The sequence below is a fragment of the Ranitomeya variabilis genome, chromosome 1 (genome assembly GCF_051348905.1).
Source record: "Ranitomeya variabilis isolate aRanVar5 chromosome 1, aRanVar5.hap1, whole genome shotgun sequence".
Taxonomy (NCBI): Eukaryota; Metazoa; Chordata; class Amphibia; order Anura; family Dendrobatidae; genus Ranitomeya; species Ranitomeya variabilis.
The window spans coordinates 21,788,348-21,812,114 of NC_135232.1; the positions used below are offsets into that span (position 1 = coordinate 21,788,348).

Here is a 23,767-nt window from a genome sequence, read left to right on the forward strand (position 1 = left end):
CCGCTCCGCACACATTACACACACGGCTCCGCTCCGCACACATTACACACGCGGCTCCGCTCCGCACACATTACACACGCGGCTCCGCTCCGCACACATTACACACACGGCTCCGCTCCGCACACATTACACACACGGCTCCGCACACATTACACACGCGGCTCCGCTCCGCACACATTACACACACGGCTCCGCTCCGCACACATTACACACACGGCTCTGCTCCATCCTCTATCATACTAGACATCATCTAGTCCTGCAGACACTGAGAACCCTGGAGCTCCGCCCCTGATCATGTGACTCCTCCTCATGTGACTGATCACATGACGGTGACGTCACACAGGTCCTGTCCTCACACGGCGGCCGCTCTGCAGGAGGAGGTAGGTGCTGTGTCTTGTGAGTTGCCCTATTTATAGCCGCTGTCACCCTGCACTGTATATGGGGGCGAGAGAGTGACAGACCCCGCACTACACATGGGGGAGAGAGAGTGACAGACCCTGCACTACACATGGGGGAGAGAGAGTGACAGACCCTGCACTACACATGGGGGAGAGTGAGTGACAGACCCCGCACTACACATGGAGGAGAGAGAGTGACAGACCCTGCACTACACATGGAGGAGAGTGAGCGACAGACCCCGCACTACACATGGGGGAGAGAGAGTGACAGACCCCGCACTACACATGGGGGAGAGAGTGACAGACCCTGCACTACACATGGAGGAGAGAGAGTGACAGACCCCGCACTACACATGGAGGAGAGAGAGTGACAGACCCCGCACTACACATGGAGGAGAGAGTGACAGACCCTGCACTACACATGGAGGAGAGAGTGACAGACCCTGCACTACACATGGGGGAGAGTGAGTGACAGACCCTGCACTACACATGGAGGAGAGAGAGTGACAGACCCCGCACTACACATGGAGGAGAGAGAGTGACAGACCCTGCACTACACATGGAGGAGAGTGAGCGACAGACCCCGCACTACACATGGGGGAGAGAGTGACAGACCCCGCACTACACATGGAGGAGAGAGAGTGACAGACCCTGCACTACACATGGGGGAGAGAGAGTGACAGACCCTGCACTACACATGGAGGAGAGAGTGACAGACCCTGCACTACACATGGAGGAGAGATAGTGACAGACCCTGCACTACACATGGAGGAGAGAGTGACAGACCCTGCACTACACATGGAGGAGAGAGTGACAGACCCTGCACTACACATGGAGGAGAGAGTGACAGACCCTGCACTACACATGGAGGAGAGAGAGTGACAGACCCTGCACTACACATGGAGGAGAGAGAGTGACAGACCCTGCACTACACATGGGGGAGAGAGAGTGACAGACCCTGCACTACACATGGAGGAGAGAGTGACAGACCCTGCACTACACATGGAGGAGAGAGAGTGACAGACCCTGCACTACACATGGGGGAGAGAGAGTGACAGACCCCGCACTACACATGGAGGAGAGAGTGGAGAGTGACAGACCCTGCACTACACATGGAGGAGAGAGAGTGACAGACCCTGCACTACACATGGGGGAGAGAGAGTGACAGACCCCAAGTTATTCTTCTGTTCAATAGAAGAGAGAATACATCATCTACACTTTTATTTCCCCTTATTATCTCCAGGTAATTGTTGTTTGTTTTATTTAAATAGGAGTTTTTTTCTGATTGACATATGAAAGATGAATAAGGACAGAGGCAAAATAGCGGAGAAGATATTAAACCTCACCCTGGAGATAATCTTCCATCTTACCGGAGAGGTGAGAGGTTCTGATGTCATCACATGACCTCATTATCTATGGGAATAACGGGATATGACCGGAGAGGTGATGGACTCTGGAGATGTCTGTAGTGATATTATTAATGTCTCCACACTCAGGATTACACAGTAGTGAAGACCTCTAGTGATCGCTGTTTGGCCCCTGTGTCTGAAGTACGAGGAGGAAACCTGAGCCCAATCCTGGAGCCTCCACCTCACCCCCGGATACATGAGGACATCAATGACCAGAAGATCCTAGAACTTGCCAACAAGATGATTGAGCTGCTGACTGGAGAGGTGACGCTGCTGGGAATGCTGGGACATTATACAGGATAGCACTGGAGGATTCTGGGTGATGATGGTGTCATTGTGTGTGTCAGGTTCCTATAAGGTGTCAGGATGTCACCATCTATTTCTCCATGGAGGAGTGGGAGTATCTGGAAGGACACAAGGATCGGTACCAGGAGGTGATGATGGAGGAGAACCGGCCCCGCACATCACCAGGTAATAGACAGGACTAAATACACACGGCCTATAATTCTCTGTATGTAATAATGATGTCAGTCCTGTCTGTGTCTCCTCAGTTCTCTCCTGTAAGAGGACAACCCCAGAGAGATGTCCCACTCCTCCTCCTCCACAGGACCATCAGGTAGATGGAGATCTCCCTATGATGTGTAGACGGCTGTGACGTCCTTGTGTTCAGTCTTGTTTTCTCCTCCAGAATTATATGTTTTACTAGATGGTGGCCCGATTCTAACGCATCAGGTATTCTAGAATATCTATGACAGAATTTCTTCAGTAAACATAGCATATAACAGCCCACGTAGCATATAGCACAGCCCATGTAGCATATAGCACAGCCACATAGCATATAACAGCCCACGTAGTATATAGCACAGCCACGTAGCATATAACACAGCCACGTAGTATATAGGACAGCCACGTAGCATATAACACAGCCCACATAGCATATAGCACAGCCACGTAGCATATAACAGCCCACGTAGTGTATAGCGCAGCCATGTAGCATATAACACAACCACATAGTGTATAGCACAGCCACGTAGCATATAACAGCCCATGCAGTGTATAGCACAGTCACGTAGCATATAGCACAGCCACGTAGTATATAACACAGCCCACATAGCATATAACAGCCCACGTGGCATATAGCACAGCCACATAGTATATAACACCCACGTAGTATATAGCACAGCCACGTAGCATATAGCACTGCCCACGTAGCATATAACAGCCCACGTAGTATATAACACAGCCACGTAGCATATAGCACAGCCACATAGCATGTAACAGCCCATGTAGTATATAGCACAGCCACGTAGCATACAGCACAGCCATGTAGTATCTAACACAGCCCACGTAGCATATAGCACAGCCACATTTCATATAACAGCCCACGTAGTATATAGCACAGCCACGCAGCATATAACACAGCCACATAGCATATAGTACAGCCACGTAGTATATAGCACAACCACGTAGCATATAACACAACCACGTAGTATATAGCACAGCCACGTAGTATATAGCACAGGTACAGCCGACGTAGTGTATAGCACAGCCACGTAGGATATAGCAGCCACTTAGTATATAACACAGTCCACGTAGTATATAGCACAATTCACATAGTATATAGTACAGTCCACATAGTATATAACACAGCCCACATAGTATATAGCACAGTCCACGTGGCATATAGCACAGTGTACGTAGTATATAGCACAGCCACGTAGTATATAGTACAGCCACGTAGTATATAGCACAGGCACAGCCCACGTAGTGTATAGCTCAGCCTCGTAGTATATAGCAGCCATGTAGTATATAGCACAGCCACGGGGTACATAACAGCCCACATAGTATATAGCACAGCCCACGTAGTGTGGGCACCATATCCCTGTTAAAAAAAAATAATTAAAATAAAAAATAGTTATATACTCACCTTCCGGCGGATCAAGCCCAGGAGTTAGCGATGCTCTTGCCAGGTCCGTTACCAGTGATGCTTTGCGGCAATAACCCGTGAAGACGTAGCAGTCTCGCGTGATCCTACGTCATCTGGGGTGATTTCGCAAAGCATTACTGGGAACGGAGCTGCCGAGAGCATCGCGAGGATGGGGAAGGCTTCGGGGGCTGCCAGAAGGTGAGAATAGCACAATTTTTAATTTTTTTAATTATTTTTAACATTATATCTTTTCAATATTGATGCTGCATAGGCAGCATCAATAGTAAAACCTGTCGCTGATTGGTCGTGGCCGGCCGGGTGCGACCAATCAGCGACGCGGGATTTCCATTACAGACAAACTGACGGAAATGGACCTTAGCCATTAGAATTATATATATATTGATACTTGTGTAATGAGAGCGGTGGAGACAGCAGGGTCACAGCTGACCACAGACATCACATGTCCAGATCTTCTCACCATTTTTCTCGAGGACTTCTCCCATCATCGGGGACTTTTATAATGTTTGTTTTGCAGCTTTTAGATCCGGATGAAGATCTGAACAATATTAATGGTCCAGAGAGAAATTTGAGGGGCGATCAGCGGTGTAAAGAGGAGACCCCTAATGTGAGGGGCGATCAGCGGTGTAAAGAGGAGACCTCTAATGTGAGGGGCGATCAGCGGTGTAAAGAGGAGACCCCTAATGTGAGGGGCGATCAGCGGTGTAAAGAGGAGACCCCTAATGTGAGGGGCGATCAGCGGTGTAAAGAAGAGACCCCTAATGTGAGGAGCGATCAGCGGTGTAAAGAGGAGACCCCTAATGTGAGGGGCGATCAGCGGTGTAAAGAAGAGACCCCTACAGATCACCGCCCAGGTGAGTGGTGAATAAGGAGAGAAGTCACAGATTCCTCTCAGTCACCAAATACGATTTTTTTAATGGTCTTTGATCTATCAGTTTTTCAGCAGTATATTCATCCCTTCACCCTTCATAAAAACAAATTAAATATCAATGAATCTGTGATACCGGTGCAGGTGATAACACAGGATGTGCAGTCATATTATAGATGAAAAATTCAGCTGGAGATGAATTCTGCCTATGTGAACGAGGCTGAGTTCTGTTTCCTATTATCTGCTGACAGTACTGATGAGGTAAAGGTATTTGCCAAATTTAGGGACTAAGAAACCATTAGCATTTATTAAAACTTATGTCATTGTGTGACAGAATACAGAACATGGAGAAATCTGTTAAGATTGTGTAGTAACTACTTGTGGAAAAACTACAACTGACCCAGACAGTTCTTGCACAGACTAGAGATCCTGTCCCCGCACTCCATAGTGGTTACTGCATGAGTTGAGTTAGCCCTAACCACAGACAAGATGATGGCTATTTGGACCAATGCTGCCCGAAAGGCCGTCAAGCGTGTCAGGTTCCTCCTAAGGAACCGAAAGGCAAAGCAGAGTGCAAATTACCTACAGAAGGTAAAATGCGCTGAAAAAGATCCCAAAGTGAGTAAAATAAACCATGAAATACAAAATAAAGCATTAAATAAATTAATTTACTGTTAGAAAATTAACCACCTACTTCTTAACAAGAAACAGAAGATAGGTGCAGGATAAATAATGAATAGATAAACCCTAGATGGTCTTTCACTGACCAGCTTAAACAAAAGCAATATGGATGGACTTCAAAATGAGACCATCACCAGCAGGAAATAGCAGCTGGGGTAAAGTATAGAAAGCTGCACCCGAAAGGTGATAGGGCAGACAAATGAGCAAATGAAAACACCTGGTACCCTAAAATCACTGTAGCAAGGATAACAGAAACTAAACTCCCAGAGAAAAGATGTATCTGCTGTGGCTCAGCGGACAGAAAAGCCGACCACAAAGCACAAACTCAGATGTGGAGATCGATATTATCACACACCCAAATTTCATGGTTACATGGAAAATGAGTATCATCTCTTAGAACCCATTGAGTCCTGATAGGAGGTTTGGGGCCCAACAATTTAATCGAGAAATTCTTGAACAATTGTTCTACTGAAGTAATTTCATCAGGGAAATGTGCAGGATGCGAGTTTAAAAATAGGGAAAAGGATAAATTATTCCTATAGTCTGACTTTTTTCTAGGAGAAAAAATATGCAGATTTTAATTTTTTTAGTAATCACAAGGTGTTAAAATGTGACAAATCTGCTTGGTTGTACATTTCTGTTGATGACTCCTTCCTTATACAGTCTTTAGACACTTGTTTTATGGTATCATAAAGTCTTATTCCTCTTATGTCACCTTACCTAAGGTAGCCATGGATATGGGTCTTGTGGTATAGGATTCTCAATATAATCAATATTAAGTAACTATGTGATTTGACTTTGGTATTGTAGAAGGGTCGTTTTGGTAATAAGACCTGTCACGGGGTCCTTCTCCGATAACACGCAATCAACAGAGCGAGGGAAGTGTGAACAATCCCAAGTCCTTTATTATAGGCAAAACTAAAAGGTCCATAAACAATCCACCACACTGAGGATACAATAGTCCAGAACATGAATGCAGTTCAGTAACAGGAAAAATGTCCAAGGAGATGAGAGTCCAATAATCCAGCAGAGGATAAAAATGGTCCATATGCTTCCCCTTCTCTCTGACGTGCTGTCTTCTCACCATCCTCACCACACAGGAACTGACTTTCAGCTCCTGTCCTCCCCAGCCCCCTCCTTATGCCCAGGGGTAGTCAGACAGGTTTGGGCGGTTTTCAGGCCTCCCAGACCTGACAAAGGTGCCTCGGGGATTAAGGCACTACATGGGGGTTCATCAAGAGGCATAGATACAGTCAGGCTGCAGACAGTAAGCTAATTCAATTATCAGCCTTTTGGAAGGTAATTGAGACTCTAGACAATATGGGGAATACACGGAATGATACAGGGCAACAAGAGAACAATATGAAAATCAGCAAAATATAAAGACACAAAATGATACCTACATAACATATCACACCATCACAAGACCATTGTTATCTGAGCAGTGCAACTGATCCTGCAGTCAGAGATTTGAGTTTACCAGTGGAAACCAAGTTTTAATGTTATGGTTTAACATTTTCAACATCTGTTTTATCCTTTTGACAGATGATTCTGGTATACAGAATACATATGATGACCATCCTGTTGTCCTAGATATACCCTCAGCCCTTCACACCCAAGATCTGTCATCTAATGCATTTAAACAAGTCCTGTCTTCTGATTCACCCCAGAATGTTGGGCAAAATAAAAGCCACACGAAGGGTGATCAAGACCAAAAAGCTGACAAAGGGGAGAAGCCATATTCATGTCCAGAATGTAAGAAATGTTTTACCTGGAAATCATATCTTGATAACCATGTAAGAATTCACACGGAGGAGAAGCCATTTTCTTGTACCATATGTGGAAAGTGTTTTAAACAAAATTCAACTCTATTTGTACATCACAGAATTCACAGCGGAAAACCATTTTCATGTCCAGAATGTGGAAAACGTTTTATCCACAAATCAAATCTTCTTAACCATCAACATACTCACACAGGGGAGAAGCCGTTTTCATGTTCAGAATGTGAGAAATGTTTTAATCGGAAATCACAGCTTGTTACACATCTAAAAACTCACACCGGGGAGAAGCCATTTTCTTGTTCAGAATGTGGAAAATATTTTCTTCACAAGTTTGCTTTTGTTAGACACATGAGAATCCACACAAGTGCTAAATCATTTTTATGTTTAGAATGTGGCAAATGTTATTACAGTAAATCACTTCTTGCTGAACATCTAAGAACTCACACAGGGGAGAAGCCGTATTCATGTCCAGAATGTTCAAATTGTTATAGCAATTACTCACAGCTTGCTGATCATATTAAAAATCATACAGGGGAGAAGCCGTTTTCATGTTCAGAATGTATGAAATGTTTTAATAGGAAATCACAGCTTACTGTACATCTAAAAACTCACACAGGGGAGAAGCCATTTTCATGTTCAGAATGTGATAAATGCTTTACTCAGAAATCAGATCTTCTTAGACATAAAATAATTCACACAGGGGAGAAGCCATTTTCATGTACAATATGTGGTAAGTGTTTTAACCAAAAGTCAGCTGTGATTGTGCATCAGAGAATTCACACAGGAAAACCATTTTCATGCCCAGAATGTGGAAAAAGCTTTATCAACAAATCAAATCTTCTTAACCATCAAAATACTCACACCGGGGAGAAGCCATTTTGTTGTACCGTTTGTGGGAAATGTTTTAACCAAAAGGTAACTCTAATTGTACATCAGAGAACTCACACAGGAAAACCATTTTCTTGCCCAGACTGTGCAAAATGCTTTATCAACAAATCTAATCTTCATAGCCATCAAAAAATTCACACCAGGGAGAAGCCATATTCATGTTCAGAATGTGAGAAATGTTTTAATCGGAAATCACAGCTTAAGGTACATCTAAAATCTCACACCAAGGAGAAGCCATTTTCTTGTTCAGAATGTGGGAAATGTTTTGTTCACAAATTTGCTTTCGATAGACATCTGAGAATTCACACTGGGTAGAATCCATTTTCATGTACTCCATTTGGAAAGTGTTTTAAAAGAAAGTCACTTCAGTTAAATCTCCTTAGATGTCATGGAACTCACACACAGGGAAGCAGACAGTTTTTGGTTTTTTTTTTTAATCAGACAAAGGATAACATCTGCAAGGAGTTTGAATGTTCTCTGTGTTTGCTTGGGGTTTCTCCCACACTCCAAAGACATAACATTAGGTTGTGTAGTTTGTGAGTCCCTATGGGGGTTATCCCCTTTCCCTTGTTTTTAAATGTTTTTATCATGTGTTTTGGTGTCAATAAAAACAAATGTTTTTTGACTTTTTACATTTCTTAATTTTCCTATTTTTCTTATATTAATTATTTGGGATATTTTAGTGACTTACAGCATGAGGGTGTAATTTTTCATTGCACGTATCACAGTGTTTAATAGTGAAGTAAGAGCAAGAAGACATTAAAGGGCCAGCGGGCATCAAAACGCAGATGCTGGTCCGAGCACTTCAGACCTCAGGAATTTGCTAGAACAGGAGAAACTTGAGCTCTCCCACACCTGATCTATTCCAAACCATAAAAAATGAAGTAGGGCAGTTGCTTTTTTCCTTTGTAAGGTTTCTGTTTCGTGTCAGCACTTTCCCTATAGATCTTTTAGTCTCTCCTAGTGTGAGGGTGATCTCTTAAAGTGAGATCTGTACGATTGCTTGTACCTGACCAAATATAAGCTGAGTGCTAGCTTAGAGGCTAAGAATGTATCAGATACACAAAGACAGATACACACTCCTCTCTCAGCAAAGGCTTACACACAACTGCTTTATTCTCTGAACAAAGGAAGATACTAGAAGCATGAAATGGGGGGGTTGCACAACTTCTGAATAGTTAGTGTCACTCTGATTGGTTCATTCCAACTTCATTTCCAACTTCACTTCCAAATATGGTATTCAGTCCAATGTCCAGTGACTTCTTCACATTCCAAAAATTCCTTCCAGTGTGCTGCTGATCAGGAAATAGACTCCATCTTGCTATACCATATCTGAACTGACTTATATAAGGTTTAATAATTGATTTCATTAGCCATTTTCTCCTTCTCAGTCCCCCTAAATCAATTATTAACCTGATATCGTGATATAATATGACCCAACAGGTGGTCGGTCAGTCAATGGCGCAACACACACAAAGGGATGGAAAATGGGGAAAGGACGGCCTTACCGATGGGGAAAGGACGGCCTTACCGATAGGGAAATGGGGGAATGGTCACCACCTGAATTTATCCTGAACCTGTCCCTGCACTGCCGTAGCGCCCTAAGTGGGTCCTTCCCCCCCACCGCCGCCAGGAACCTCGTCCCTCGCTGATACCTAACTCTGCCCTGACTAGTGCACTGGCCGGCAAGGGACGCTAGCCTCACCACTGCAGATAATACACACAGGGGACAGTGACAAACACAAAAAGACAAAGAAAAAACATAGTACATGTATTGTGACATCTGAGCTGTCCATTAAACAGGCAATATTGAGCTTTTACCCCCCTTGATGCAAGCTTTATGCATATGGAAGTCAAATGTATTTATTCCTAACTAATAAATCGAATTGGTCTTTAGGGGTTTTATAGTAGAATCATGGCCATCACCATCTTCTTGGAAAGCCAGAGTAGGGGTCAAACTGTCCACACTCTCAGTGACCATCCGTTTAATACAAGGAAATGTACAATAAGAAACCACAGACATGAAAATAAGGATTACCATAATAATTGTACCGATCTGTGCCAACCATTTCTACCATCCCGTCATCCATTCAAACCAAGTATCCCAAAGAACACCAATTCCTGAATTTTTAAGTTCCTCAAATAAGGATTCAAGCTTTTTTAAGGCTAAGGTGACTGTTATAGATCGGCAGCTCAGGACTATTGTAGAAGGGGAAAAGCTGACCCTGTACTAGGACTAGGCTGAAACCCTATGATGGAGTGACCTATTCCTTGTGAATAGACCCACCGACGTTTCCTAGGCTAAACTCAAACGAAGACCTACAGGTAGGGGGAAAGGGTGTCCCTGAACGATCTAGGGACTGGGAACAAGAACTGGAAAACCAAAAACAAAACTGACAGAACTAGAGATCCCAGAACTGCACAATATCAAACACAGAAATCTAACAAGGCACCAAGCCAGAACACTAACGGATTAACACTGTTGTCCAGCAAAGACTAGGAGAATAGTGCTGGGTAATAAAGGGTGATACAATCACCTGACCTAGGACAAACCCAGCACCAGAGGAAAAAGACCAGCAGCCAGAACACCACAACAAGATGGCGGATGGTTGAAATGAAATAGATACAGTGACCTTTCTATTTGGAGTGGGTCTGACTGAAGAGAGTGCAAGAGACAAGCACTCTACCCAATTCTTTCATGTGTCTGTCATGGCCTTCTGAATTTTTAAGTTTTAGTGTAATTTTAGCATTAATTAGCACATTTTACTGGATGGGCTTCCAGCCAACCAGAGAAGAGATCTACACATACTAGGACATATTCATACACTCCTACCTGGGTAGCTGTATCAAAAAACCAACCACCAGAACTATAGACCCAATTCAAAGAAATTAGTAGCATGCATATTTTTAAAAAATATTACTTTATTTGTAGTGGTAACAACATATTTTATGTGCACATGTTTGAAAAAGAAAAGAATAATAATACAATAAGTGGCATATATAAAAATCACCAATAATTATAAAAACCTAAATAGGCGTAAGGTGCACCATAAAGGAAAGACTACTACACAGGACTCCTCCAGATAATATTTGAATGTAAGTGTATACCTCAAGTGATCATAAAAAATATATATTGTGTGTAAAAACAGGATATGGGGCTAAATATATAACCCACAGCGTGAGCAATTATAGTTGGCTAAAATTTGTGCAAAAGTGCAATGTGCCAGAGATGGAATAAAGGGAATAATGTGCAATGTGCCATAATAAAAAACGTGAAGAGGAATACTTGGGAGTTCCTGTACCTTTAGGCGTCACCAGATCCAAACAATGCGCACCCCGACGCGCGTTTCGGATAAAGAATCCTTTCTTTATAAAGAGCTCATGGTCTCGGTTATCTAGTGGGACATCGGCACCATGACTGAAACCCCCATGTGGAACATTATCTGTACACAGTCATGGTCCTGTTGTAGTTCAAGTAGCAGGTCAGGCAGGTTCCACTATCACCCACTTCCCTCCTCTTTCCCCCCAGAGGCAGCAGGATGGCTGAGAGCAGTAGTGCGCCATGAATGGTGATATCAGACACAAGGAGGCACAGTGACACCTGAGATCTCAAGCAGTGCTGAGAGAGAGGGAGGGGGCTATCACAGCAGCACAGCTTTATGACCCTGACTCCCCCCTAAAAGACTGAAGAGGGGAGAAGGAGGGGGCTATCCCCCTGCGCAGCCTCTGTGTGTATACTTTACACATAGAGGAAAGATATATCTTGGTAAAAGGTATCAACCACTGAGGACTCTCAGTTCTAAATATTCTTCTACCTTACACATTAAATTTCTTTGCCCTTGCCTGGTCTACGTAAGAGGGGCTCTGGGCCAGGTTTTTGCGTTATCAGAGCTGGGAATATGACTTTAATACTCTGAGTGGGACATTATTAGTGGCTCTATAATCACAGACTTTAAACCTTTAACTTTGCCAGAGCAGGGTATAATATTTTCTCCTGATTCAGTAGAATCCTGTTGGATATCATGAAGAATGACTGTCCTGGAGGCTAATCTGTTCCTCTAAATCTCACCAGCAACAGCAGAAAGCATTACTATTTTTTCACTATCCTCTAACAAATTACATGGGAAATATTCCAGGGTCTTTCATTCTACTCATTATGGCCAGCATTTCACTAGGATCCCAGGGACGCCATACACCCTCCTGGGGCTCCACCATAACTGGTCCCCTAGTCTGGGTTGTAAGGTCTGGTGGCTATAACCCAGATGAGCACTGCAAGAGAACAGCAGGGGGTTGAGGTGGGCTGCCCACCCTGGCTGAGTAATCGTCCTAGTGAGTCTCAGCAGCAAAAGACAGACATTTTAGTAACTGCTGCATCCAATTGGGTTTTATCAGGAAAAGAACTAGAGGGCAGGGCCTGAAGGGGGCGCTGGTGCCATCCAGTGCAGGCATAATATTCATTGAGGACATGGACAAGACTTAAGGGGGCGTAGCATTTGGAACACTGGCCAAGAGGCACACTATGCACATGGATTGTGGGGGCATAACAAAGGATACAACCTAGCTTAGAAATTGAAGGTTTACTAGTTCCTATGTGCCTATAGGGGGCACCACATACAGGACAGGTCTCCACCCAAACTAAATTCTAGTTCCTACATACACAACATATCCATCCTCTAGGGACAATGTGGAGACAAACTGGGAGCAGCATGGCGTTCAGCACCATCTTTGTTTCATACTTTCATATACTAAAATTTATCACCATGTTTTTCTTCCTGCACATCACCTCTAATTACACAGGTTTTTCCATAATATCTCAGCCTGATCTAACAAGCCAGCATCATTTAAAGATTCTTTTTTTTACTTCAATACATATCCAGAAAACTCTCATTAAGTCAGTCACCCAACTTTCCTTAGACAGATTTTCTGTTGTTCTGCACCATGCTAAAGTTACTTGCAGCAATTCCTCATCCAACTTCTTTTCTTTAATAACTCCCTACCATTCTAACTACTGTAATCTGCCTTTCTCAGGGAAAACACATACTTTCATCAAAGTCTCATATTCTGTATATACTTCCCCTCTCTGGCAAACACTATCATACAGCAGTCTTATCTGCCATCATCACATTTCCTCCTCTCTTACGGAACTGAAAAACTCTATATTCTGCTGGCTTTAGACAAACAAAAAGACTGAGTGTTATACAGTCACCAGAAACCCCAGCCCAAATCTATGAACAGCGCAGAGGATGAGACGTGTCTGCTGTGTGTCCTCTCGGAACCGCATCGAGTTGTCTGGGACCACACAGAATTTGCGCTGACCAGCACAACACTAATCTCTCCATTCCTCACTTGCGGTCACAGACAGGACAGCTAATCCCGGAAGAGGGACAACACTCTCAGACACACATAACCAGACGGACGGACAAACACAAAAACTGACCATCCTCTGTAACTGGGATTTCTATCTCAGACCCTGTGCACAATGCTAGAGTTCAAAGAGGTTTCTACCATTTTTTGCAGTACGTGGTTCGACCACCCGCGATTCTATCACACCATGCCCCGCACTCGAGACTCTAGGAGCAACTTTGCGCTCACCATACCATAGACAGCCTCCTCTCCCCCTGCTTGCTACACACAGGCAGAGACTCGGATAGCCCAGATCAGTGCTGGTACATTCAAGACAACATGCAACAGGTTACAAGCAGTCAATCACGGTTTGTGTTTCTCACAGTCAGTAGCCGTGGGTTCTTTTAGGGCCACCAGATGAATATGTATCCCACACCCTACCGTGTCAGGGCAACACAAACACTCGGCAAACAGGAGTACTGAACTACCCAGGATGGTTCGAGACACACAAGCAAGTACTACAGATTCATAAAGGAATCAGCAGACTTACCGTGTTTTTTATGGAGGTGATCAGTCTCCTAGTCGAACCACTCTATCCATTCCAGGTGTCAATGTCTGGGGAGCGTACACTTTCAGTAGCCCCACATTGGGCGCCAAAAATGTGAGGGTGATCTCTTAAAATGAGATCTATATGATTACTTGCACCTGAGCAAATATAAGCTGAGTGCTAGCTTAGAGGCTAAGAATGTATCAGATACACAGAGACAGATACTCCTCTCCCAGCAAAAGCTTACACACAACTGCTTTATTCTCTGAACAAAGGAAGATACTAGAAGCATGAAATGGGGGTTGCACAACTTCTGAATAGTTAGTGTCACTCTGGTTCATTCCAACTTCATGTCCAACTTCACTTCCATATATGGTATTCAGTCCAGTGTCCAATGTGCAGTGACTTCACATTCCAAAAATTCCTTCCAGTGTGCTGCTGATCAGGAAATAAACTCCATCTTGCCACACCATATCTGAACTGACTTAAATAAGGTTTAATAATTTATTTTATTAGGCATGTTGTTCTGCTTGTGATAAGTTCAGATTACACTGCTGTGAAGGACATATAACAATAAAATTGTTAACGGAATTATACAGGGGCTAGCACACTGAGTGTAGAAAGATGGACTAGAATAGTAGTCTCTCTTGCGTGTCCAGGCCGGAGCTGTTGGGACTGTCACCATTGTTGCAGGGGGAAGCACAGAGTAGATGTTTGCACCTGACTGCTGGGGGCAGGTGTGATATAAAAGTGACTGCTCGCGCAGGAACGGGGCTTTTGGTGGGTACTCAGCGTGCGCTACAGGAGGTTGACTCCCTTTCCGCTGAGTGACGCTAATTGAGAAGGCCGCTTTACAGCGCTCCTTCTCCAGCGCATATAGACTGTGCATTACCCAAGACTAGCTCCCTGTTACTCTTCAACCTTAACAGCACTAACCGGTCGGTACATTTGACACCGTCTGTCCCTCCTTGCAGCGCTGGTCTGGCGTTGCACGCCGTTCGTAGCAATGAGACTGTGGCCTCCAGTACGGGTCTGTGCACGTTGTTAGCCGTTCAGCAGACCTTTCCCCGTTCTGCACCTCGTTCCAGGATCACAAGACTGTTGTGAACTCTGTTCTGGAACTCCCTCCTGTGGTCAGGAATGGTATTTCTGTGAGTTCTGTCCGTGGGTTCCCTCTGGTGGCTGAAAGTGGAGCTGCTGGTCTGGAGGTGGCTTCCTCAGCTGCATCGTTTAAAGACTGGGCTGGTTCCTCTATTTAACTCTGCTCAGATCGTTACCTGATGCCAGTTGTCAATGTATCTGTACTGGTTCAGATCTCACTTGGATCTCCTGATGACCTGTCTACTTCAGCAGAAGCTAAGTCCCTGTTAAGCTCATTTGTTGTTCATTTGTGTGCTGAATATATTTCTGAGTACCTGCTAAGTTTTGTCCAGCTGGCTATCATGATATTGTCTCGCTAGCTGGAAGCTCTGGGTTGCAGAGTGGCACCTAAGGCGCCGTGAGTCGGCGCGGGGGGTTTCTTGCTCACCCTGCGTGGCTTTTTGTAGTTTTTTGTGCTGACCGCAAAGATCCCTTTATCTATCTTCTGTCTATTTAGTAAGTCGGGCCTCCTTTGCTGAAACCTGTCTCATTCCTATGTTTGTGCCTTCCTCTTAACTCACAGTCAATATATGTGGGGGGCTGCTCTTTTCCTTTGGGGAATTTCTCTGAGGCAAGGTGAGGCTATATTTCTCTTTAGGGGAAGTTACCTCTCAGGCTGTGAAGAGTTGTCTAGGCAGAGTCAGGTACGATCCACGGCTAATTCTAGTGTGTGTGATAATAGATTAGGGCTGCGGTCAGCAGAGCTCCCACTTCCCAGAGCTCGCTCTATTTTGCAGTTTTGACTATCAGGTCATTCCCGGTGCTCCTAACCACCAGGTCCAGCCATAACAGTACAACTGGCCAGAAAGTGTTAATGCATCTCAATAGAGGGATAAGAGAAGTTCTGAGACGATTTTTTTTCTCTGCAGTGTGTTTAGTCTTTTTTTTCCTCTAAACCTCTGGGTGGTTCAGGACTCAGGTGTAGATATGGACATTCAAGGTCTGTCCTCTTGTGTGGATAATCTCACTGCAAGGGTACAAGGCATTCAGGATTATATAGTTCAGAATCCTATGTTAGAGCCTAGAATCCCAATTCCTGATTTGTTTTCTGGGGATAGATTAAAGTTTCTGAATTTCAAGAATAATTGTAAACTGTTTCTTGCCCTGAAACCTCGCTCCTCTGGTGACCCTAGTCAGCAAGTAAAAATCATTATTTCCTTGTTGCGTGGTGACCCTCAAGACTGGGCATTCTCCCTTGCGCCAGGAGATCCTGCATTGCTTGGTGTAGATGCGTTTTTTCTGGCGCTTGGATTGCTCTATGACGAACCAAATTCTGTGGATCAGGCAGAGAAAATCTTGCTGGCTCTATGTCAGGGTCAGGATGATGCTGAAATGTATTGTCAGAAGTTTAGAAAGTGGTCTGTGCTTACTCAATGGAATGAGTGTGCTCTGGCAGCGATTTTCAGAAGGGGTCTTTCTGAGGGCCTTAAGGATGTTATGGTGGGGTTCCCCACGCCTGCTGGTCTGAATGAGTCAATGTCCTTGGCTATTCAGATCGATCGGCGTTTGCGAGAGCGGAAAGTTGTGCACCATATGGCGGTGTCCTCTGAGCAGAGGCCTGAGCCTATGCAATGTGATAGGACTTTGACCAGAACTGAACGGCAAGAGCACAGACGTCAGAGTGGGCTGTGTTTTTACTGTGGTGACTCCACTCATGCTATCTCTGATTGTCCTAAGCGCACTAAGCGGTCCGCTAGGTCTGTCACCATTGGTACTATACAGCCTAAATTTCTTTTGTCCGTTACTTTGATTTGCTCTTTGTCATCCTACTCTGTTATGGCGTTTGTGGATTCAGGCGCAGCCCTGAATTTGATAGACTTAGAGTATGCCAGGCGCTGTGGTTTTTTCTTGGAGCCCTTGCAGCATCCTATTCCATTAAGGGGAATTGATGCTACGCCTTTGGCCAAGAATAAGCCTCAGTACTGGACCCAGTTGACCATGTACATGGCTCCTGCACATCGGGAAGATATTCGCTTTTTGGTGTTGCATAATTTGCATGATGTGGTCGTGTTGGGTTTGCCATTGCTACAAGTCCATAATCCAGTATTGGACTGGAAATCTATGTCTGTGTCCAGTTGGGGTTGTCAAGGGGCCCATGGTGATGTTCCAGCGTTGTGAATTTCTTCTTCCACTCCTTCTGAAGTACCTGAGTTTTTGTCGTTTCCTAAAGGCCGACTTTTCAATTTATCTGTGCCAGAACACGCCGCTATGTGGAGCTATATAAAGGAGTCCTTGGAGAAAGGGCATATTCGCCCGTCGTCGTCACCGTTGGGAGCAGGGTTCTTTTTTTGTGGCCAAGAAGGATGGTTCTCTGAGACCTTGTATAGATTACCGCCTTCTTAATAAAATCACGGTCAAATTTCAGTACCCTCTGCCTCTATTGTCTGATTTGTTTGCTCGGATTAAGGGGGCTAGTTGGTTTACCAAGATAGATCTTCGAGGAGCGTATAATCTTGTGCGTATTAAGCGGGGCGATGAATGGAAAACCGCATTTAATACGCCCGAGGGCCATTTTGAGTATCTGGTGATGCCATTCGGGCTTTCTAATGCGCCATCTGTATTCCAGTCCTTTATGCATGACATCTTCCGAAAGTATCTGGATAGATTCATGATAGTATATTTGGATGATATTTTGGTCTTTTCGGATGATTGGGAGTCTCATGTGAAGCAGGTCAGAATGGTGTTCCAAGTCCTTCGTGCTAATTCCTTGTTTGTGAAGGGGTCTAAGTGTCTCTTCGGAGTTCAGAAGGTTTCCTTTTTGGGCTTCATTTTTTCCCCTTCTACTATCGAGATGGATCCAGTTAAAGTCCAGGCCATTTATGATTGGACTCAGCCTACATCTGTAAAGAGCCTTCAGAAATTCCTGGGCTTTGCAAATTTTTACCGTCGCTTTATCGCTAATTTTTCTAGTGTTGTCAAACCACTGACTGATTTGACCAAGAAAGGTGCGGATGTGGTGAATTGGTCCTCTGCGGCCGTTGAGGCGTTTCAGGAGCTGAAATGTCGTTTTTCTTCGGCTCCTGTGTTGTGTCAGCCAGATGTTTCGCTCCTTTTTCAGGTCGAGGTTGATGCTTCTGAGATTGGAGCAGGGGCTGTTTTGTCTCAGAGAGGTTCTGATGGCTCTGTGATGAAGCCATGTGCTTTCTTTTCTAGAAAGTTTTCGCCTGCTGAGCGTAATTATGATGTTGGCAATCGGGAGTTGTTGGCCATGAAGTGGGCATTCGAGGAGTGGCGACATTGGCTTGAGGGCGCCAAGCATCGCGTGGTGGTCTTGACAGATCACAAGAATTTGACTTATCTCGAGTCTGCCAAGCGGTTGAACCCTAGACAGGCTCGATGGTCACTGTTTTTCTCCCGTTTCGATTTTGTGGTTTCATACCTTCCGGGTTCTAAGAATGTGAAGGCTGATGCCCTTTCAAGGAGTTTTGTGCCTGATTCTCCGGGAGTTTCTGAGCCGGCTGGTATTCTCAAAGACGGGGTGATTCTGTCTGCCATCTCACCTGATTTGCGGCGGGTTCTGCAGGAGTTTCAGGCGGAGAGACCTGACCGCTGTCCTGCAGAGAGACTGTTTGTCCCTGATAGATGGACTAGTAGGGTTATCTCGGAGGTTCATTGTTCGGTGTTGGCTGGTCATCCTGGAATTTTTGGTACCAGAGATTTGGTGGCTAGGTCCTTTTGGTGGTCTTCCTTGTCCCGGGATGTGCATGCTTTTGTGCAGTCCTGTGGGACTTGTGCTCGGGCGAAGCCCTGCTGTTCTCGTGCCAGTGGGTTACTTTTGCCCTTGCCGGTCCCGAAGAGGCCCTGGACGCATGTTTCCATGGATTTTATTTCATATCTCCCTGTCTCTCAAAGGATGTCGGTCATCTGGGTGGTTTGTGATCGCTTCTCTAAGATGGTCCATTTGGTACCCTTGCCTAAGTTGCCTTCATCCTCTGATTTGGTTCCGTTGTTTTTCCAGCATGTGGTTCGTTTGCATGGCATTCCGGAGAACATTGTGTCGGACAGAGGCTCCCAGTTTGTTTCGAGGTTTTGGCGGTCCTTTTGTGCTAAGATGGGCATTGATTTGTCTTTTTCTTCTGCTTTCCATCCTCAGACAAATGGCCAAACTGAGCGAACCAATCAGACTTTGGAGACCTATCTGAGATGCTTTGTTTCTGCTGATCAGGATGATTGAGTGACCTTCTTACCATTGGCTGAGTTCCCCTGAATAATCGGGCCAGTTCGGCTACTTTTGGTTTCACCTTTTTATTGTAATTCTGGTTTTCATCCTCGTTTTTCTTCAGGGCAGGTTGAGCCTTCGGACTGTCCTGGTGTGGATTCTGTGGTGGACAGGTTGCAGCAAATTTGGACTCATGTAGTGGACAATTTGACATTGTCACAGGAGAAAACTCAACGTTTCGCTAACCGCCGTCACCGTGTTGGTCCTCGACTTCGTGTTGGGGATCTGGTTTGGCTGTCATCTCGTTATGTTCCTATGAAGGTTTCTTCTCCTAAGTTTAAGCCTCGTTTTATTGGGCCTTATAAGATTTCTGAAATCCTCAATCCTGTGTCATTTCGTTTGGACCTTCCAGCTTCTTTTGCTATCCATAATGTGTTCCATAGGTCGTTGTTGCAGAGATATGTGGCGCCTATGGTTCCTTCCGTTGACCCTCCTGCTCCGGTGTTGGTCGAGGGAGAATTGGAGTATGTGGTGGAGAAGATTTTAGATTCTCGTATCTCGAGACGGAAACTTCAGTATCTGGTCAAATGGAAGGGCTATGGTCAGGAAGATAATTCCTGGGTTCTTGCCTCCGATGTCCATGCTGCCGATTTGGTTCGTGCCTTTCATTTGGCTCGTCCTAATCGGCCGGGGGGTTCTGGTGAGGGTTCGGTGACCCCTCCTCAAGGGGGGGGGTACTGTTGTGAACTCTGTTCTGGAACTCCCTCCTGTGGTCAGGAATGGTATTTCTGTGAGTTCTGTCCGTGGGTTCCCTCTGGTGGCTGAAAGTGGAGCTGCTGGTCTGGAGGTGGCTTCCTCAGCTGCATCGTTTAAAGACTGGGCTGGTTCCTCTATTTAACTCTGCTCAGATCGTTACCTGATGCCAGTTGTCAATGTATCTGTACTGGTTCAGATCTCACTTGGATCTCCTGATGACCTGTCTACTTCAGCAGAAGCTAAGTCCCTGTTAAGCTCATTTGTTGTTCATTTGTGTGCTGAATATATTTCTGAGTACCTGCTAAGTTTTGTCCAGCTGGCTATCATGATATTGTCTCGCTAGCTGGAAGCTCTGGGTTGCAGAGTGGCACCTAAGGCGCCGTGAGTCGGCGCGGGGGGTTTCTTGCTCACCCTGCGTGGCTTTTTGTAGTTTTTTGTGCTGACCGCAAAGATCCCTTTATCTATCTTCTGTCTATTTAGTAAGTCGGGCCTCCTTTGCTGAAACCTGTCTCATTCCTATGTTTGTGCCTTCCTCTTAACTCACAGTCAATATATGTGGGGGACTGCTCTTTTCCTTTGGGGAATTTCTCTGAGGCAAGGTGAGGCTATATTTCTCTTTAGGGGAAGTTACCTCTCAGGCTGTGAAGAGTCGTCTAGGCAGAGTCAGGTACGATCCACGGCTAATTCTAGTGTGTGATAATAGATTAGGGCTGCGGTCAGCAGAGCTCCCACTTCCCAGAGCTCGCTCTATTTTGCAGTTTTGACTATCAGGTCATTCCCGGTGCTCCTAACCACCAGGTCCAGCCATAACACAAGACCATAGGAAAGAAGAACAGGATGCTTCATCGCAGTACAGAGACAGTGCTACACTTTCCTTAAGGACCGGCTCAGAATCCCGAGCCACCTACGGCACCATCATGGGATTTTCCAGCCACCATTGTCCAGGAACCAGAGACTGATAAGGTAACCCATTATTTCAGCAGTTGTAGTTACTACATTGCTATATAAACAAAGTGGGCCTGTCTATTTACACCCCCTTACTCCCTGCAAGGAGTGTTTCCTGTTGAGATATATATCTATCTATATAATCATCTAAGGGTCACTTCTGTCTGTCACGGAAATCCCGTGTCGCTGATTGGTCGCGGCCGGCTGACTGGCACAATCCGGCTGCGAATTCGCCCCTTCCTACTCTCCGTCAGTGCCCCCTCCATACTCCCCTCCAGTCAGCGCTCACACAGGGTTAATGGCTGCGTTACACCACGTTATGCCGTGGTGTAAAGCAGTCCGTTAACGCTATTAACCCTGTGTGACCAACTTTTTACTATTGATGCTGCCTATGCAGCATCAATAGTAAAAAGATCTAATGTTAAAAATAATAATAATAAAAAAAATCATTATATTCTCACCTTCCGGCACCTTTCCCGCTCCTCGCGATGCTCCTGTCCCAAGAATGCATTGCGGTCTCGCGAGATGATAACGGAGCTACATCATCTCGCGAGACCGCAATGCATTCTTGGGACCAGAGCATCGCTACACGCCTGGCCTGGATCCAGGGGCCGCCGGAAGGTGAGTAAATAACTATCTTTTATTCTAATTCTTTTTTTTTTAACAGGGATATGGTGCCCACATTGCTATATGCTACGTGGGCTGTGTTAGATACTACGTGGGTTGTTATATACTGCATGGGCTGTGTTATATACTGCGTGGGCTGTGTTATATACTACGTCTCTGTGCTATATACTACTTGGGCTGTGATATATACTATGTGGCTGTGGCAATATACTACGTGGCTGTTATATACTGCGTGGGCTGTGCTATATACTACGTGGCTGTGTTATATACTACGTGGGCTGTGCTATATAATATGTGGCTGGGCAATATACGTGGCTGGGCAATATACTACGTCACTGTGCTATATACTACGTGGCTGTGCTATATACTACGTGGCTGTGTTATATACTACGTGGCCTGTGTTATATACTACGTGGGCTGTGCTATATACTACGTGTACTGTGCTATATACTACGTGGGCTGTTATACACTGCGTGGGCTGTGCTATATACTATGTGGCCTGTGCTATATACTATGTGGCCTGTGCTATATACTACGTGGATGCGCAATATACTATGTGGCTGTGCTATATGATACGTGGGCTGTGCTATATGCTACGTGGGCTGTTATATACGACGTGGGCTTTTATATGCTACGTGGCTGTGCTATATTTCTCTGCCGTATCTGTGCATCATGAGTCGTGGTTTGTGTTAAAGAGGGGGGCCCACTGAGACTCTTTCGCCCGTGATTTTTTATTTTTTATTCTGTCTGTAGGTGGGAAAACTTGTAAAATCGTCAGAGTATCAAATACTTATTTTCCCATCTGCATACAAGAGGAGAGTGTCCAACACAGAACAGCTGAGACAATCCATGATGGAAAGCTCCACAAGAAAAACTGAACTAATTAACTCTAGCAAGTCCAGAGCAAAGAAAACCTGCACTGCTTAGTCTGATGGTGAAACAATTCAAACCAGACCAGGAGTTTGGATAATCAAACGCATAAACCATCTGGTCCCTTTCTGTCGCGGTATCCCCGTGACAACAGCAAAATATTTGGATCAATCGGTCCCTTGAGCTAGTGGGTCCCTGTTCTGACACCAGGTTTTGTCATCGCCACGTAATGTGGAATGTTCTGAGACATTGCGCTTGCTCCAAATTAAATTGTAAAATCCAAGTATATGTACAAGGAGAGAGAACAACAATGACACTCAGTATCAGAACAAACCTCTATTACATCACTGGTCAGGTGTTATGATGACCTGGTGGTTAGAAGCACCCAGAATGACCTGATGAGCAAACTAGTAATACAGGACAAGCTCTGGGAAGTGGGAGCTCTGCTGACCGCAACACTAATCCTATCACAACACACTAGAAATAGCCGTGGAGCGTACCTGACTCTGCCTAGACGCCTCTTCACAGCCTAAGAGCTAACTACCCCTGAAGATAGAAAACAAAGCCTAACTTGCCTCAGAGAAATTCCCCAAAGAAATAGGCAGCCCCCGACACATATTGACTGTGAGTTAAGATGGAAGTCACAAACACAGGAATGAAACAGGTTTCAGCAAAGGAGGCCAGATTTAACTAAACAGACTGAGGATAAGAAAGGTATCTTTGCGGTCAGCACAAAAATCTACAAAAACCACGCAGTGTGTGCAAAAGAGACCCCCACACCGACTCACGATGCGGAGGTGCCACTCTGCATCCCAGAGCTTCCAGCTAGCAAAGCAAAATCATGATAGCAAGCTGGACAAGAAAACAGAGATAAACAAATAAACTAGCAGGGACTTAACTTCTGATGGAGTAGACAGGTCAACTGAAAGATCCAAGAGAGATCAGAACCAGTACTAGGACATTGACAGCTGGCATCAAGTAACGATCTGAGTGGAGTTAAATAGAGCAGCCAGCCAGGACTAAACGAGGTCAGCTGAGGAAGGAACCTCAGAACCAGCAGCTCCACTCATAGCCACCAGAGGGAGTCCATGGACAGAACTCGCCGAAGTACCATTCATGACCACAGGAGGGAGTTCGAGAACAGAATTCACAACAGTACCCCCCCTTGAGGAGGGGTCACCGAACCCTCACCAGAGCCCCCAGGCCGATCAGGACGAGCCAAATGAAAGGCACGAACCAGATCGGCAGCATGAACATCAGAGGCAACAACCCAGGAATTATCCTCCTGACCATAACCTTTCCACTTGACCAGGTACTGAAGTTTCCGTCTCGAAATACGAGAATCCAAAATCTTATCCACCACATACTCCAACTCCCCCTCAACCAACACCGGGGCAGGAGGGTCAATGG

The 23,767-nt window shown here is 45.2% G+C and overlaps 2 protein-coding genes across 4 annotated transcripts in view; both read left to right on the plus strand.

Moving 5' to 3' along the window:
• LOC143803153 (uncharacterized) overlaps nt 1-8,726 on the plus strand; it is a 50,850-nt gene extending 42,124 nt beyond the window's left edge. Inside the window, 1 exon segment of the mRNA XM_077281384.1 lies at nt 7,024-8,726. Coding sequence (XP_077137499.1) covers nt 7,024-8,285 — 1,262 coding nt within the window. The 3' untranslated portion in view covers nt 8,286-8,726.
• The window catches only part of LOC143802809 (uncharacterized), a 410,869-nt gene continuing 387,445 nt past the window's right edge, over nt 344-23,767 (plus strand). The window contains exon 1 of one of the 3 annotated variants that reach the window (XM_077281360.1): nt 344-380. The gene's annotated coding sequence lies outside the window, so the exon portion shown is untranslated. The remainder of the gene's footprint in view (nt 381-23,767) is intronic. The other 2 variants (XM_077281364.1, XM_077281358.1) reach the window with 2 other exon arrangements.